Genomic DNA, 16,921 nt, shown 5'->3' with positions numbered 1-16,921 from the left:
ATTTAACAGCTATCAATGGACCTATGCTCCGTGGATCTAATCCAGTGATTTTCAATCTTCCTAGACTCAAGGCACCCCTGGATAAACACCCCTTAGGAAATGCTAGCTCTTAAATTTTCGCAGTTTTTTTGGCTACAGAAAAAATTAATAGATTAGTTTTTCTGTTGCAAAGAACTAAGGCCAGAGCCGTGGATTTCTATCTGGGTTTATTTTGTGAATCAGGTTTGTAAACCTAACAATGCTAACACTGTGTGGCACCCTGCGACACCCCTGAAAGGATCTCAAAGCATCCCAGAGTGCTATGACACCTTGGTTGAGAATCACCAGTCTAATTCTCTGTCTAGGCTCTTTTCAAACCTAGTTATACTATCTACCTCTACAGCCTTATATCTTTTCATCTTAGGCATTAAGGACATAAATGCTTCCAAATAAGTAATTAGGTCTCAATTCAGAAGAGTGCTTCAATACATATTTTGGATAGTCCCACTGACTGCAATGTGACTCTAGTGGAATTACTCCAAGGCTTAAATTTAGGCACATGCTCAAGTGCTTTGTTTGATCAAGGCCTTCAAATGGTGCAGTGCAAATTCTGAGAAAAACAGACTCCAACAACAGGAACTAACCATAAAGTCAGACATGAGCAGTGGAAAAGAATAGTTAATAATTAGCATTTAGTCCAAGTTTGTCATTGCAGAGGATTAAAGGTCATGGACCTCACCTGCTGGCTTAGACTAATGATGTGAGAAAGGAAGAAGCTGCCACCTTACCCTCAGATGCCAAGTGGGACATGCTAGACTGAGGTCATTAATACCATCCTTCCCCTTGTAAAAAGAATACACTTAATAATATAGATTTCTAGATAAAGACAAAAAACCTGGAATTGCCAAAAAACATAAGCAGTTATTTATCAGAACAGAATGAACATTCAACATTTTTGTAACAATTATCCTTACCTCCCTCTTTCAACTGCCAAGGCATCTATTTCATCAAAGAAAAGAATAGAGGGAGCCACAGCTCTGGCTTTCCTGAAGATCTAGAAAAACAACAACACAAGTAAGGGGAAGAGAGGCATAATTGCTAGAATAGTGTTTGGTATTCAAACAACCCAATATATATCTTTTAAAATTAGACTTAATCTGGAACTCAAAATTACATGTATAAAATCAGAAGCAACTGCCATCATAAGTCACATTAAAAAGAAAAATCCTAATTTTAAATAAAAAGAGCAAAAAAACCCAAAACTAAACAAAAACAACCTCTCTCTTTCTTGTGAAAATCTATGACTGAAGTAAGATTTTCTGTTAAATGCTTAGGCTTTACCAGACATAGTATTAGTGAAATTGCTGCTAAGACACAATACACCCCCACTCTCAACATGAGTCTTACCTCTCTCACTGCTCGCTCAGATTCACCAACATATTTATTCATCAGTTCAGGTCCCTGCACAACGATAAAAAAAAGGGCTTTTAAAAAGTTCAATCTGTTATGCAACGCTGTGAGTGCATCTAATGTGAAATTAAGGCAACACAAACTCCAGTGTCTACACGTGCACCCATGTCAGCAGCAGTTTGAGCCACACACAGCAGCCTCTGGCTGGCAGCAGGCTTGGAGCGTCAGCCCTGGGCTCTGGGTGGTGGTGTCAGGCAGTGGAGGGGCTAGCTAGGGCACAAGAGTGCTAAACTGCAAAGTTTCAAGTTTCATAGTTGCATAGTAGCTAGGGTCAGGAGGGACCTGAACAGATCATCTAGCCTGACCCCCTGCCACAGGTAGGAATGAATGCTTGGTTCACAAGACCCCAGACAGGTGATCATCCTACCTCCTCTTGAATTTGCCCAAGGTAGGGGCGAGGACCACTCCCCTGGGAAGCTGGTTCCAGATTTTGGCCACCCTACCTGTAAAATATTGCCTTCTGATCTCTAACCTAAACCTACTCTCCATCAGCTTATTACCATTGTTCCTTGTCACCCCAGGTGGTGCTGGGGAGAAAAGGGCTCTACCTATTTGCTATTGATCTCCCCTGATGAGTTTGTAGGCAGCCACCAGGTTGCGCAACAGACAGCTCATATCACCCTCGTCACCATCTACATGTGCGTTTTATTGCGCTTAATTACTCTGCTGTAAGACAGTCCTGTCACCAACTGTACTATCTTACAGCAAAGTTACTTAATTTACTGTGCCTCTAATAATGACACGTGTAGACAGTGACACTTTACTGTGGGGCTAATTAGTCAACTCAGCAGTAAAGTACACGTATAGATGCATCCTGTGTGTGTACATGACAAACCACCACTTACTAAAGTTTTACACATTTGTTTGCAGATTCACCTTCTCTGCATACTAAATCTCCTTCCACTTGTCACATTATTTTGGGTACACATGCTAGAGCATTTGCAGGCTAAGATATACAGATGCTCGTTCCCATTAAGAAGCTAGGCATTTTACATAAATACCATGACTCCTATATACTATTTTTATGAGAAATAAGTGATTTTAAAAACAATTAAAGTTTAGTTTTTTGGAAGCTGCTAGATGGATAACCATGTAAAAGACTCAATTCAGCAGAACAGCATTTGCACACATGCACAAATTGGCCCCTATTCATCATTAAGTATGCATTTAAAGTTAACCTTGTACCTAAGTGTTTTGCTGAATCAAAGATAGTTTGCCAAGTCAGAGAACAGAAAAGAAGTTGCCATTCAATGCCCCACTAAACACACCTGAAATACATACTAGAAATTCTGTTCCTGGTGAGACTATTTCAGTATACAAATTCTTTCTTCCATGACCTCTCTGTTGAGGCTGCCAAGTAAGACTTTTACTGACAACTACAAGAGAGCTTTTTCAAACTGAAAGTCCTGTCCACTAAGAACTGAACTAAGACCACAAAGTCAGTGTTCAGGTCTTTAACAAATACTTACCATTATGAAAATAAATCAATGAGGAACAATCGCTGCCTCCTAGGTTTTGCCAGATGTTGTAAGAACTTGATAGTTAAAAATGATGCTTCTTATTACTGTTCCAGGACAGACCCATTAAGTAACTGATGTCAAGCCAATTTACTTCAACAAGCTACAATCAATACCTTCTAATGACAAGTTGCTGTCATACGTGAACCAAGTCAGTGGCTTCAGTCCATTTTCTAGTGAATACATATCCACATCACAATTCCCCAATCACACATGGCATCCTTCTCAACAAAGCATCTATGGACATAACAGGCTTGAAAAGTCAATTACCTTTTGTGCCTAAATGCTATGAGTGCCTTCAGGCTATGCTTGATGCAGAGTAAAAGGACAGTATGAAGTAGCTTTGCTTTAAAATGATTGTTCTCTAATATTATCTTGCAGAAAGATGCGTTTTATGTCTTTATACTGAGAGAACAGATGATAAATTCTCTCTGAACAGAACCATCAGGAATTAGTATGTATAATAATAAAAGATCCTTGTGTCCATTAATATAAGAATTTTCTACTACAAATATGACAAATTGCTTGTCTAGTCTTCCCTTCCATGCTTTTCCAGTTTGTGGCAACATTTACTGCACTAGCCATAGACTGAAGTTGGCACTAAAGTTGAAAGAGCGAAGGGACTTAATGCCCATGCACAAAGACAGGAAAAGACTCCCTAACAAAATGAAGTAACACTGGTAGATCTAAAAGGTGCAGTTTATGGTAGTGTAATTTCTGAAAATAGTTGATGATCAGTAGTGTAACTAGGGGTGGATCAGAACAGACACAAGGGTGCTGGAATTGTTGTGTTTGGGGACTGTGCTTGGCAGGGAAGGAGTGAAGCTGATGAAGAGATTCTGCCCCTGCTCCCCATGGTGGGAGTCTCTGATGTCTCTGTGAGCTGCCCCCACAACCTCCATTCTCCTGTGCTCAGCACAATCCTGCCCCAGCCCTCATCCAGCTCTGCCAAGGGTGCTGCAATAGCTAGTGACACCTGTTCTGTGACACAAGAGAGGCAGGGAAGCAAATGCAGAAGTCAGACCTAATGTGTCATATATAGACTGCGAGTGTGTGCGACAGCAAGCAAAAGAGCACAAGTGAACAAGAAGGGCAGCATGGATCATGGAAGTAGGAAATGGGAATCATACAATGATGATTACTTGCTCCCCTCTCCTTCCACTCCCTTCATTAAATGATGGCTGCTTTAAACACAAATTAACATATCATCAGTAAGCTCTGCAGGATTTCAAAGGGTAGGAAATTTGATACTGCAAAATACCTGCATAAAAACATAATTTTCCAGTCACATAATTGATAAAGAGCTCACAATGTGTCTATCCTGGAGACAAGGAGGGAGGGGAGAATCCCAAGAACAAAAAGGCCTTTTCCCTACTTATTGTAAACACCAAACTTGAGGAGCGTGTAGCAGAACAGACCTGTAGCTCAAAAGAGACAGCACCCAGCTGCTCCAGCTCCCAGACATTCATCATGTCCACTGCAGATGAGGAATCTGATAGCACAGGTCTAAAAATCCTTGAGTAACAGTTTTCCTTCTGCTTTGGCTTTTTGTTAAATCAAAATGATAAAATGAGAAAATTGACCAGATGTCATCTGAATAACCGGGTTTTTTTTTAAAAGAAGTTTTAGAGGGCAGAGATGGGACAAGAGCCTGTAAATGTAATCTGTCAAGCTTTCACACATTCATTCAAATCAAAAGTTTCACTCAAGTCAGTAGGGCCAATCACATCACTGTTTTAGTTTACATTTTTCCTCTGAGGAAAAAAAGTATTTTAAAACAAAAGTTTCTTTGCACTCTGGTCTACAATAGGATTTCACATGCTTACAGCCTTTTTTAAACAAAGTGCCAAAACAATTACTTGCAACAACCTCAAAGCAACTCTTTTAAAATGTGTCCCACAAAGGGAAATATATTTCAAGGTGTGTTTTGTTAATAGTCTACTTTGACATTTAATTTGTTTTTCCTTCCCCCCACCCTTCAAATATTAATACCAGATGGAAGTAATAGGTCCATCTACACATTAACAGTGCATTTTTGTGTGGATTTTTGTGCAAGTTAATCAACATACACCCACAATTTGCCGCTCAAAAACAGTTTTGACTTCGCAAACAAGATTTTCATCACAAAAATCAGGAAACTCTGCTGTTATACACTATGATGGGAAGTCTAGAATAGCATCACAAACAGAAGGAGAGGATACTAGTATAAGCATCACCTAACAAACTGCTAAATCCACACCATGAAAACTGGACTTCTATCAAAATTGAGTGTATGTACTCGCCATGAGTCAGCCCTAGCCTGATCTCTGTCTCCCATTATTTGTAAGCGCAAGAGAAGGAGCATTTGGTCCTATGTTGGCTAGGATTGTTAAGACCTCTCTTGGAGACTGTCAGCTTTCCTCCAACAAGCAGTCATTCAAACATTTATCACAAGTCACCTGTTGATATAAATTGGTCAGAAGTTTCAATATCACTGACCACAGATTTTATTAACACCTAGTAGAGTTTAGTGATTTAATCTCTAGAAAGTTACGTTCTGTTTTCCCCAAGTCATCTTCCCCATCATGTTCAGTGAAGAAACAGAACGTGCCCCTTCCGAACAGTGATCCAGGGAATTCTAAAAGATTTGCAGGAAGCGTGTGTTTTCTTCTAGGTTGGCGGATCTCCTCCGGCGGGCTTTAAACTAGGCTCATCGGGGGGAGGGGAGTATGAGGGCAGGGGAAGCTGTGGACCACCAAACCATGTGGCACCCACAAGGACAGCCCAGACTGAAGAAGGAGAACACTGGGAACCTGAAAGCCATGGGGAGGCCAGCACAACAGAACAGGTAAGGAACAAGAAGGTAAGAAACAATGGGCCCCATGGGACTGGGAGCGGGGGGGCAGCAAAGGCGCCAGTCGCAGGGCTCAAGTGCCTATATACTAATGCTAGGAGCATGGGGAACAAGCAGGATGAACTAGCGCTCCTGCTTGCACTAAACACCTATGACTTAGTGGGGCTAACAGAGACCTGGTGGGATTCATCCCATGACTGGGCGGTACATATGGAGGGCTATAGATTGTATAGAAAGGACAGGTCGGGGAAGAAAGGGGGGGGGGGGCTGCACTTTATGTCAGTGAGCAATATACATCAACCCTCATCAAGACAGAATCCGAGGCTGAGGAAGTAGAAGGATTGTGGGTTAGGCTACATGGGGGGCAAGGAGAAAGGGATTTGGTGGTAGGGATCTGTTACAGACCCCCACACCAAGGGGAAGAAATAGATGCGGGGCTCCTGAGGCAACTCTCGGAGACCATAAAAGCTAAAGAGGCGGTAGTCATGGGGGACCTAAACTACCCGGACATCTGCTGGGAGATGCAGACAGCAAGGTCCCATCGCTCACGCAGGTTTCTAACTTGTGTACAGGACCTCCACCTGACACAGGAGGTGTATGGTCCCACTAGGGGGAATGCCATACTGGATCTGGTATTGGCAACGGGAGATGACATGATAGGGGACCTCCAGATCGGTAGCTATCTGGGAGACAGTGATCACCTTATAATAGAATTCAACATAAGACGGCGAGTGGGTAAGGTAACTAGTAGGGTGAAAGTGCTAGACTTTAGGAAAGCTGATCTCATTGCACTCAGGCGATTAATCAAGGAAGCACTGCAGAGTAGGAGTTTTGATGGGATGGGTGCCCAAGAAGGGTGGCTGTGCCTAAAGAAAACGATCCTTTGGGCACAAAGCAAGACGATCCCCGAGTGAGGCAAAAGAGGGAAAGGGGCCAGGAGGCTTCCATGGCTGACCAGAGAAATCCAGGGCAGCCTAAGGGCCAAAAGGGGAGCACATAAAAAGTGGAAACAGGGTGAGATCAGTAAAGATGAATATACCTCCTCTGCTCGTGCTTGTAGGGAGGCAGTTAGGCGGGCCAAAGCTACCATGGAGCTGAGGATGGCAACCCAAGTAAAGGACAACAAGAAATTATTTTTTAGATATATAGGGAGTAAAAGGAAGGCCCAGGGAGGAATAGGACCCCTGCTAAATGGGCAGAAGCAATTGGTGACAGATAGGGGGGACAAGGCTGAACTCCTCAACGAGTTCTTTGCCTCAGTGTTCCTAAGCGAGGGGCACGACACGTCTCTCACTGGGGTTGTAGAGAGGCAGCAGCAAGGCGCCAGACTTCCATGCATAGATCCTGAGGTGGTGCAGAGTCACTTGGAAGAACTGGATGCCTTTAAGTCGGCAGGCCCGGATGGGCTCCATCCGAGGGTGCTGAAGGCACTGGCCGACGTCATTGCAGAGCCACTGGTGGGAATATTCGAATGCTCGTGGCGCACAGGCCAAGTCCCGGAGGACTGGAAAAGGGCTAACGTGGTCCCCATTTTCAAAAAGGGGAGGAAGGAGGACCCGGGCAACTATAGGCCGGTCAGTCTCACCTCCATCCTTGGTAAAGTATTTGAAAAAATTATCAAGGCTCACATTTGTGAGAGCCCGGCAGGACAAATTATGCTGAGGGGAAACCAGCACGGGTTTGTGGCGGGCAGATCGTGCCTGACCAACCTAGTCTCTTTCTATGACCAGGTTACGAAACGCCTGGACACAGGAGGAGGGGTGGATGTCGTATACTTGGACTTCAGGAAGGCCTTCGATACAGTATCCCACCCTATACTGGTGAACAAATTAAGAGGCTGTGATGTGGATGACTGCACAGTCCGGTGGGTGGCGAATTGGCTAGAGGGTCGCACCCAAAGAGTCGTGGTAGATGGGTCGGTCTCGACCTGGAAGGGTGTGGGCAGTGGGGTCCTGCAGGGTTCGGTCCTTGGACCGATACTCTTTAATGTCTTCATCAGCGACTTGGACGTGGGAGTGAAATGTACTCTGTCCAAGTTTGCAGATGACACAAAGCTATGGGGAGAAGTGGACACGCCGGAGGGCAGGGAACAGCTGCAGGCAGACCTGGATAGGTTGGACAAGTGGGCAGAAAACAACAGGATGCAGTTCAACAAGGAGAAATGCAAAGTGCTGCACCTAGGGAGGAAAAATGTCCAGCACACCTACAGCCTAGGGAATGACCTGCTGGGTGGCACAGAGGTGGAAAGGGATCTTGGAGTCCTAGTGGACTCCAAGTTGAACATGAGCCGGCAGTGTGACGAAGCCATCAGAAAAGCCAATGGCACTTTATCGTGCATCAGCAGATGCATGACAAATAGGTCCAGGGAGGTGATACTTCCCCTCTATAGGGCGTTGGTCAGACCGCAGTTGGAGTACTGCGTGCAATTCTGGGCACCACACTTCAAGAAGGATGCGGATAACCTGGAGAGGGTACAGCGAAGGGCAACTCGTATGGTCAAGGGCCTGCAGACCAAGCCCTACGAGGAGAGACTAGAGAAACTGGACCTTTTCAGCCTCCGCAAGAGAAGGTTGAGAGGCGACCTTGTGGCTGCCTATAAGTTCATCACGGGGGCACAGAAGGGAATTGGTGAGGATTTATTCACCAAGGCGCCCCCGGGGGTTACAAGAAACAATGGCCACAAGCTAGCAGAGAGCAGATTTAGATTGGACATTAGGAAGAACTTCTTCACAGTTCGAGTGGCCAAGGTCTGGAACGGGCTCCCAAGGGAGGTGGTGCTCTCCCCTACCCTGGGGGTCTTCAAGAGGAGGTTAGACGAGTATCTAGCTGGGGTCATCTAGACCCAGCACTCTTTCCTGCTTATGCAGGGGGTCGGACTTGATGATCTATTGAGGTCCCTTCCGACCCTAACACCTAACATCTATGAAGCCTTTTCCAGGTCAAGTAGAAGGCAGGGTCAATTTGCACCTTTAGACTAATCAAAGTAGATGACAGACAGACAGAGTACAAGCTTTCGTGAGCTTTAGCTCCCTTCAACAGATACTGTAAAAGGACGTGTAGAACAAAGAGTGAAAGAAGAAAGAAATCAAATATCCTTAAACTATTGTTTTTTCAGCCTCAGGAGAGTCGACAGTTACTACGTTTGCTCTGTTTGAACATTCCATCTTCACCCACGTGATAGATGACCCTCTTTTGGAAGCCTCAGTTTTGTTTTGCTTTTTTTTGGGGGGGGGGGGTTGGGGGAGGGGCAGGGAAAAGATAAATCCTTGCATTTAAAACATGATTAGGATTAGATCTTGGAAGATTAATGGCACAAAAGATAAAACCTCCTCATGCATGCTACAACAAGAGATAAGCCTGTATATGCACACTTATAATGACTGTTTGAAGGAGGTTTTAAACTGCAAGAACAACACCTGGCATCCTTAAAATACAAAACATAGTAATTTTCTTAATTAAAAATATCAATATTTTAGAGCCTCTTAGGGAATTTCCCACCTAAAGGTATCAGGGTAATTAACTTGCCACCAATATGAAATTTAGTGGTAATAAATGTCTCCTTTACACATCTAATTTTGACAATTAAGAAAGCAAAATACTTCTACAGCCAGATAGACACAGTTCCAAAGTTCTCCCACACATAGCTCTGTCTATTCCAATCTAAAATACTGTTATAACCTTGTGCTGCAATACTCAGCACACTCACACAGACATTGCAGTGTTAACTAGGGAACATGATGCATAAAACACTACATGGAACTACTTATCTTAAATTAAAAGTGTGTGTGGAGTCTAATATAAATGAACTGTAAAGAAGCAGGTCTAAAACTATGTAGAAATGGCCTTCCTGAGAAGCCTTCATCTTCTGCAGGGGAAGAGGATGTATTTCAACAAGCTTAAGGAACCCAAGAAAAAAAATAAGAACAATAAACTGGCCAAGTTAGTGGAGAACACCAAGTTACAGGGGAGCGTGGTCACACTTGAAGATAGGCTACAGGTACAGGCAGACCTAGACAGGCTAGTAAGTTGGGCATATCGGAACCAGATGAAATTCAATGTTGAGTAATGTAAGGTGCTCCACCTCAGGATGAGCAACCCCCAACATACCAACAGGTTTGGAGGCACCAAACTGACTAGCACCATGAATGAAAGGAATCTGGGGGTAATAATAGACCACAGTATGAATATGAGCTGGCAGTGCGATGCTGAAGCCAGTAGGGAAAATAATGCTCTGTCATGCATCAATTGATGCATCTCCATCAAAAGCAAGAAGGTGATTCTTCTGCTCTATTCAGCACTAGTAGGATCACAGCTGGAGTACTGCATCCAGTTCTGGGCACCACGTTTTAACAAGGACGTGGACAAGCTTGAGGGAGTCCACAGAAGAGCCACCCGTATGATCAGAGTCTTACACGGCAAGCCATATGAGGAAAGGTTGAGGGATCTGGGACTCTTCAGCCTGAAGAAAAGAAGGCTGAGAAGGGACCTGGCAGCAGTTTACCACTACACTAGGAGAGTATATCAAGGACTCAGTGAGCAACTGTTCACCAGGGCACCAGAGGGGAAAGCTAGGAGTAATGGCCACAAACTCCTGGAAGACTGATTCAGGCTCAACATTAGGAAAAACTTCACAGTCAGGGTGTCCAGACTGTGAAATAAGCTCCCTCCAGGAGTGGTGCAATCACCTACCCTGGAAATGTTCAAGAGGAGACTGGACAGTCACCTTTCCAGGCTCACCTGACCTCAGTTATCTTTCCTGCTTGGTGCAAGGGGCTGGACCCAATGATCTTCCAAGGTCCTTTCTGTTAGACCCCAACTCCATGCAGCACCCAACAACTAGGGAGACGATGATCCAATTGCTCATGGATCCTGGTACTCATTAGCCAGAGCAAGCAGGGAGCAAACACCAGCACACATTGTTCGCAACAGCTTTATTCAGAATGGAGACAGCTTCGGGCAAAGGTCCCAAAAAACAACAAACTGGGGACCTGCACTGAACATTAGTTTCTTTCACATTTTATACACCTTGGTTCATACATATTAACGTTCACTCCACCTATGTCCTTCTTCTTGTTCCACCCATTTCTCCTCCCATCACAAGCTCCTCTTTGGTTTACTGTTTACTTCATTAGCATAATATTGCCTATGCATTTCATCACTTACATGCCTCTCTGCTAGGAGCGCATGCGTAAGGACATGAACTTAGGTGCTGTCAGTCAATCGCTGTTTTTTTCTGGTTTCTTGCCAGCTCCTTCAGCTCCAAGGTTTTGTTTTGCTTTATCTCCTAAAGATAGCTGGTGGGCTGCATGTTGTTCTTCTTACACAATGGTCTCTAACACTATGACTTTGTTAGAAAACTGCTTACCTAAGCATTTGCAAGGTTAGTCTTAATATATTATCCTGCTTTGTGGCCACCAACTTTGCTGAGACACAGGAAAAAGCCTTTATTCCAGCTGCAGATCCAATGCTCCCCAAAAATCCAAATTATTGTCACCCTAACACCTTCCAGCCTTACAATCTATGAATCTATGAATAATTTCCCATTGGTTTAGGGCTTTCCAAAACCCCAAATTAGATTTTAACGACTGCAAAATATTCAATACATTTCAAAATAATTATTTATTTGCCAGGTTCCAAATACTGTAAAAATAATCCAATAGTCATTAAAATATGAGCAGACATCTTGTCCACATATTTAATACTTAATTTCAGGGGGGGTTTCTGGCCATTATATAGGATCTCTGATTTAGCATTCCAGTACCAAAAACCAGTAACGTTTTCAGACAGGCAATTCTATAATGAAGTTTGAAAAATCCTGCTCAGAAAATAAAAGGACAGCATATCAATCCTTTCTACAAAACAGCAAGTTAACCCATACCTGTCTGATACTCTAAAATGCTAATTTTTCCTTCCTGTTTTTAACATATCATTTTAACAAAAGACCCTCAAATTTCACTCTCCAGGCATGGGCTGAGGTAGTTGTACTCAAAAAGATTATCTAGTTGATTAACTTTGCTGGAACAGGTCATTGTGTTTGGATGCCCAACTTTCGACTCCCAAAGTAAGTGATCTACTCCCAAGCTTAGTAATGGCTGAGATCTCATGGTGGCCAGATGAAACACTGTTAAGAACACACTGGAGGCATATCTCAAGAAAACAGATGCTGCCATCAAGAGCTGAGAGGAGCTGGCTGCTAACCGATTTCACTGGCATTGCAACCTCAACCAAGTGGCATCCCAATTTGAGGTAAAGCATCTTGCCCTCAAAGCAGAAAAGAGAGAGCAGAGCAAGGAAAAGGAGAGGAATCCTAGGTTATAGACTATTCTCCCTGGTAGAAAGACCTGCAACTCCCATGGATGTATCTATGGCTCAAGGATTGGATTCTTAAGTCACCTCAAGACCCATCCATGAACCATGGTAGGAAAAAGGCTTTATTCCATCCTCAAATCAAGGGACTGTGAATGATATAAGCATGTCAGATACTGCCCTTTAACCCTAAGCTTGTTCCATGGAGAACAAATGAGACCTATTCAGAAAACAAATCCCTAGCAAGATGCTATATCTCATGATAAACTGGCTGCCTAATAACAAATATACAAAAGTCCAGATCCCATTAAACTTGCTCAAAACCCTGAAAAGACATTAAATGTGCCTACTTCTGTAACACTCCAGCATCAAAGCCTGAACACCAGGTAACAAAAAGCAGTAAACAGGAGTGGAGAGAACCCATTCCCCTTTCGCATTAACTGTTTTTCAGGAACTTGCATAGGACCTGCACTAATCAAAGTGTCGTCCCCATGTCCCCCCCGCCCCCCGTTTCGCCCAGGAGCATGTCTGTAAAATGCCTTGACTGCATACCCAAAATACTTCACATCCTGCAGCTTTATGTAGTTGGAGGCCTCAGCAGGCTAATCAAAAACAAGGACTCAAGTACACACAAGGGCTTATCAACAAGATATCCACTGAGCAAGAGCGCCAATGTGGGAGGTGCAGGGGACTGCTGACCACGTTGGTAGCTTCATTGTTTAAGCCTGACAGGCTTATGCACTGCAGCAACCCTGTGATCTCACAGGTCCAGCAGAGCTATACCTAGCCCTAGGCTTCACATGACCTTGCCACAGAGCCACACACAGCGCAGCCCTTGGCGAACTCCACACCATGGGACTCTGACACTGGCTCAGCCAACAAAGACAGTGCTGAGCAGCAAGTCAGCATACAGACATGTTTGCTATACTCCACCTCCATGGGGTAATAGAGTTCAGTCTCGATCACAGGAGACAGATAACCAGGAGTTGGGAGGGAAAAGGGGGGAACGGGAACACAGCCTTCCAGGATGCTGGATGGGTGATGTGTAACTATACAGGTCTTAGACATGGCACTAAAAATAGTGGGGCTGCCAATAAGTTCCTGTTGGAAAGAATTAACATTTTGTGGTAGTTTCACCATGCTTTTTTTTCCCCGTGCAACTTGCTTGAACTGCTATATGTTCACTTTTTGGATCACTAAGTGGATATTTCTAACACTGTAATTGTAATATCTGTCCATGACCAGAGTTACAAGCTAACATGTACACAATTTTTTTTTAATTGTCCCATAACACTAAAGATTTATCTCATTAGAGGCCTTATAATACAGGTACAATTAGAGAAAATTTGAAATATAATATCAGCCTGTCAGCCAAAGCTACTTTTTAAGCAAGTCTTTCCACAATACATGACTTCACTATTTCAGCTGCACGGTTACAATCATTCACTGCAACAGTCATGTTCTGATCTACTAAGTCAATGCTGGACCCTGCTGAATCATTTTCACACTGGTCAAGGCCAGTGTGGCACCAGTAAACATAAATGGTTTTTTCAGGTCAACCTGAATTATAGATGTGACCAGGTACAGGCTATGACTCACACTACAGAGAAGTGGTCAGCAGCCTATGGGCCATGAGCCAGATCTGGCTCATGAAGGTATGTGGCAGACACCAACTTGAGGAGCCATATTAAAGCGGTGATTTAAAAGGCTATATTAAAGCAGATGCTTAAAACCCCCTATGCTGTGCTCTTGCTGCCGAATTTGCCATTTCCCCTTGGCGCTCACCACTGCTTTTGGGGGCATCTGTTAAGCAGAGGGGGGCACAAAGCAGGGAGGGAAATCAGAGTAACAGGGGATCAGCAGCCCTTGGTGGTGGATAGGACACAAGTGTCCAGCCCAACCCATGCTATAGAGGGCTGCCCTCAACCAAATTAGATGGGGAATCCAAGATGCTGAATTCTGTCACCAAGAATGACCTCTCTTAGCTTGGCTACATGTTTTTGTGTCATAGATGTTCATTACTAATAATTGCATGGCAGTGACTTTTACTTTAGATTCACACTGGTGAAAGTAAAAACATGAATGACTCTGGAATGCCTGTGTTTAACAGGGGTCATAAAGAAGATCCCAAATCTAATATTGAGGGAAGCTTGTTGGCGGAACTCAGAAATGAGGAACATTGCTTCTTTACAACTCTCACCTCAGAGCTTACCTTGAGCTTTCCATAATGCGTGGAGTCATGTATTACTGTTAGCAGTGATGTGTGAAAAAAAAACCTCATCAAAAGTTAGCACAGCCATTTTTAATGCAAAGTTTGTATTTAACCATGTGTAAAATTTATCCATATATATATATATAATTTAGCCATATATATCAGAAGATATTTATTCAGCTGTTACATATACCTGGTGAGAAGGAAGCCTGGTTCTTATCTTTTATTGCTCTGCTGTTCTACTCTGTCATTCATAAATTCTTGTGCAACATTTAAACCTTACGCTCATTGCCATTTTGCCCTTTAAATCACTTCCCCTTCCTCCAACCTGCACCACAAAGGACTTTTAAAAAATGTGTCTAACACCTGCCTAGTATTTTGACAATTACAATTTTAATCAGGTATTTGTAGGTTCTAACCTATCACGGGGACTGATTTGGCATAAAGTTGTACCTGTAGTCAATGCAACTTCTTAGGCTTATAAAACCATGACACTAAAGGAAACCTTTAAAACTTCTGTCTACTCACTTGCCCAGCATAATTTTCTCCTATATAGGCAAAAACAACATAACACCATACAATGTTTTTGGTAAAAGGAAGGCAAATCAGTTTTGAACCCAGACTGATAAGTTTTAATGATAAATATGCAAGACATATTTAAGTAATATACCAGCATATAATTGTAATTCTGATTTCTTATACAAATTAATACTTATTTTATCAAATTTGTAGCACTAGGTACTTTTTCAGCAATACTAGGCTAGAATGCCACTCATTGGACAAAGACTAATCTATTGTCTTGCTGTCAAGACTCCCCATGTGTTAGAAACATTAATCTCATTAAAGAGCCATCAGTTCAGTACATGTAAAGGGCCAAAAAAATTATCAAAGAATGCTGTAAAGGTACAGCCCACAGTGTAGCAGGCACATAAATTAAAAGGAATTGAGCAAAAAGTAGAAATATCTGTAGATTATTTGAGTGACAAGATATAGAAAAAGGCAGTTATTTTAATAAAGGGCACTGGCATAGGCTTTGGGTGTATGACAAAATTTGTAGCTCGGTACATAGGCCGAAAGTTGATACGGATTTGTGAGGATGGGCAGCAGAGTGGGAAGCAGGTGATCTGGAAGCTATTCCTACTTCTGTCTTGATTCAAAATGGGGTCCTGGACAAATCATTATACAGAGACTTTGTACCAGAATAACTACTTCAATGAGAGGAGTAATTTTTTTTTTAAAAATACTCTTTGCTCAGCTAGTTATGACCACCAAACTTCTGTGTTTCATGCATCTGCTTACAAAAGCCACTAATGAAGGGCCTGCTGAAAATCCCTGTCAAAAGACTAACCTATCTTCTTCCAGAAACTCAATGACAGTTCTTCATAAAGCAAAGCCGTTGGCCTTTCCAGACCTCATTAATCTGTTCTAACAGCTGTAGCCAAAAGCCAAGGAGAAAGGCAGAGGAAATTTCAATTGGAAAATATTTTGACGTAATTGACCCAGATGACAAACTAAACTTAAGCACATGTCAAGCACTAGGAGCTGCAAAAAGGCATCTGCAGGGGGATACAGGAAGTTAGCACAAGCCGAGGTGAAGTCAGAGCTCTGAGCACAGTGTATATTTTTATAATTACTGTTGATTGGAAAAGGCTAAGAACTGAAAGGCCCTTATTTAAAAAAACCCAAAAACCTCAGAAAATGAAGTGTCAGGAACATTTTCGACCGAAATTCTTTACCATAGTTGCACTGGGTAACTAAATATAAAAAGTATTTTCAAGCCATAAGTTTTGCAACATCTGCCCAACTAACATGCTCGTTGCGTAAATGTGCATATGCTTCTTGCCATCAGTTTATAAAATACTGCTTTTCCAACTCAGTATTTTATAACACTCAATGTCACACTTAGAGACCTGGATTTTAACTTGCTTAGTTTTTAGTGATTCAAGTTTTCAGGAAGTCTAGGCACTCTCTTGTCATTATCACTATGCTGTTTTCTTAAACAGAAAAATCTTAAACAACCACAGGCAGCAAGAAAAGGACCAGTGCTTCTGAAAGCTTTCACAACATACAGTGCATACACAATTTTTGTAGTTAATTGTTTTCCATGAATTCAAAACTCGTGTGAGCTGCTGCAACAACAGGTCTGGAGACTAAAGTGATGTATTCATCTGGGCTTAATTAACAGCTCCCTCTGAATTTAGGTGGCTTTGAATCAGGCCCCAGTTTATTATGGTTCCTAGTCAAGACAATGTTGTGAATTTTGCATTCCAGGTATCCATATACCTTGAATGAAGACACCCATGCATACTCTGGTAGGAATTCACAGCAGCTGGCAGACTACCAAAGCAAATGTACAGGCCAGCAAACAGGATGCTTGGGAGGGGAGGAAGAGGATATGTACGACCTAACTCCTCTCATGGAATTAGGCAGCAATTATGCAAATACCTACAGCCCTCAAATTAGGTATTTCTGCTAATGTCAGATCTGCAAAAAAAACCTTCTACACAGGCTTCATTCACCTTAGGCTATATCCTCATTGAACCATAACTAATTGTTACAATAGGAGGATGCCACCTTCCCCCATTTTTGCCTAGTGTCTTTGTG

At 42.8% G+C, this 16,921-nt stretch overlaps 1 protein-coding gene across 7 annotated transcripts in view; it reads right to left on the bottom strand.

The window, feature by feature from the left end:
• Positions 1-16,921, bottom strand: part of AFG2A (AFG2 AAA ATPase homolog A) — a 327,870-nt gene that overhangs the window by 232,713 nt on the left and 78,236 nt on the right. For all 7 annotated transcript variants that reach the window (XM_019494631.2, XM_019494643.2, XM_006263434.4 and 4 more), the window contains 2 exons: positions 1,387-1,440; positions 954-1,033 (listed from right to left, as the gene is read on the bottom strand). In XM_019494631.2, coding sequence (XP_019350176.2) covers positions 954-1,033; positions 1,387-1,440 — 134 coding nt within the window. The remainder of the gene's footprint in view (positions 1-953; positions 1,034-1,386; positions 1,441-16,921) is intronic.

The sequence above is a fragment of the Alligator mississippiensis genome, chromosome 2 (assembly GCF_030867095.1).
Source record: "Alligator mississippiensis isolate rAllMis1 chromosome 2, rAllMis1, whole genome shotgun sequence".
NCBI lineage: Eukaryota > Metazoa > Chordata > Crocodylia > Alligatoridae > Alligator > Alligator mississippiensis.
This window is presented reverse-complemented; position numbering and strand designations above follow the sequence as displayed.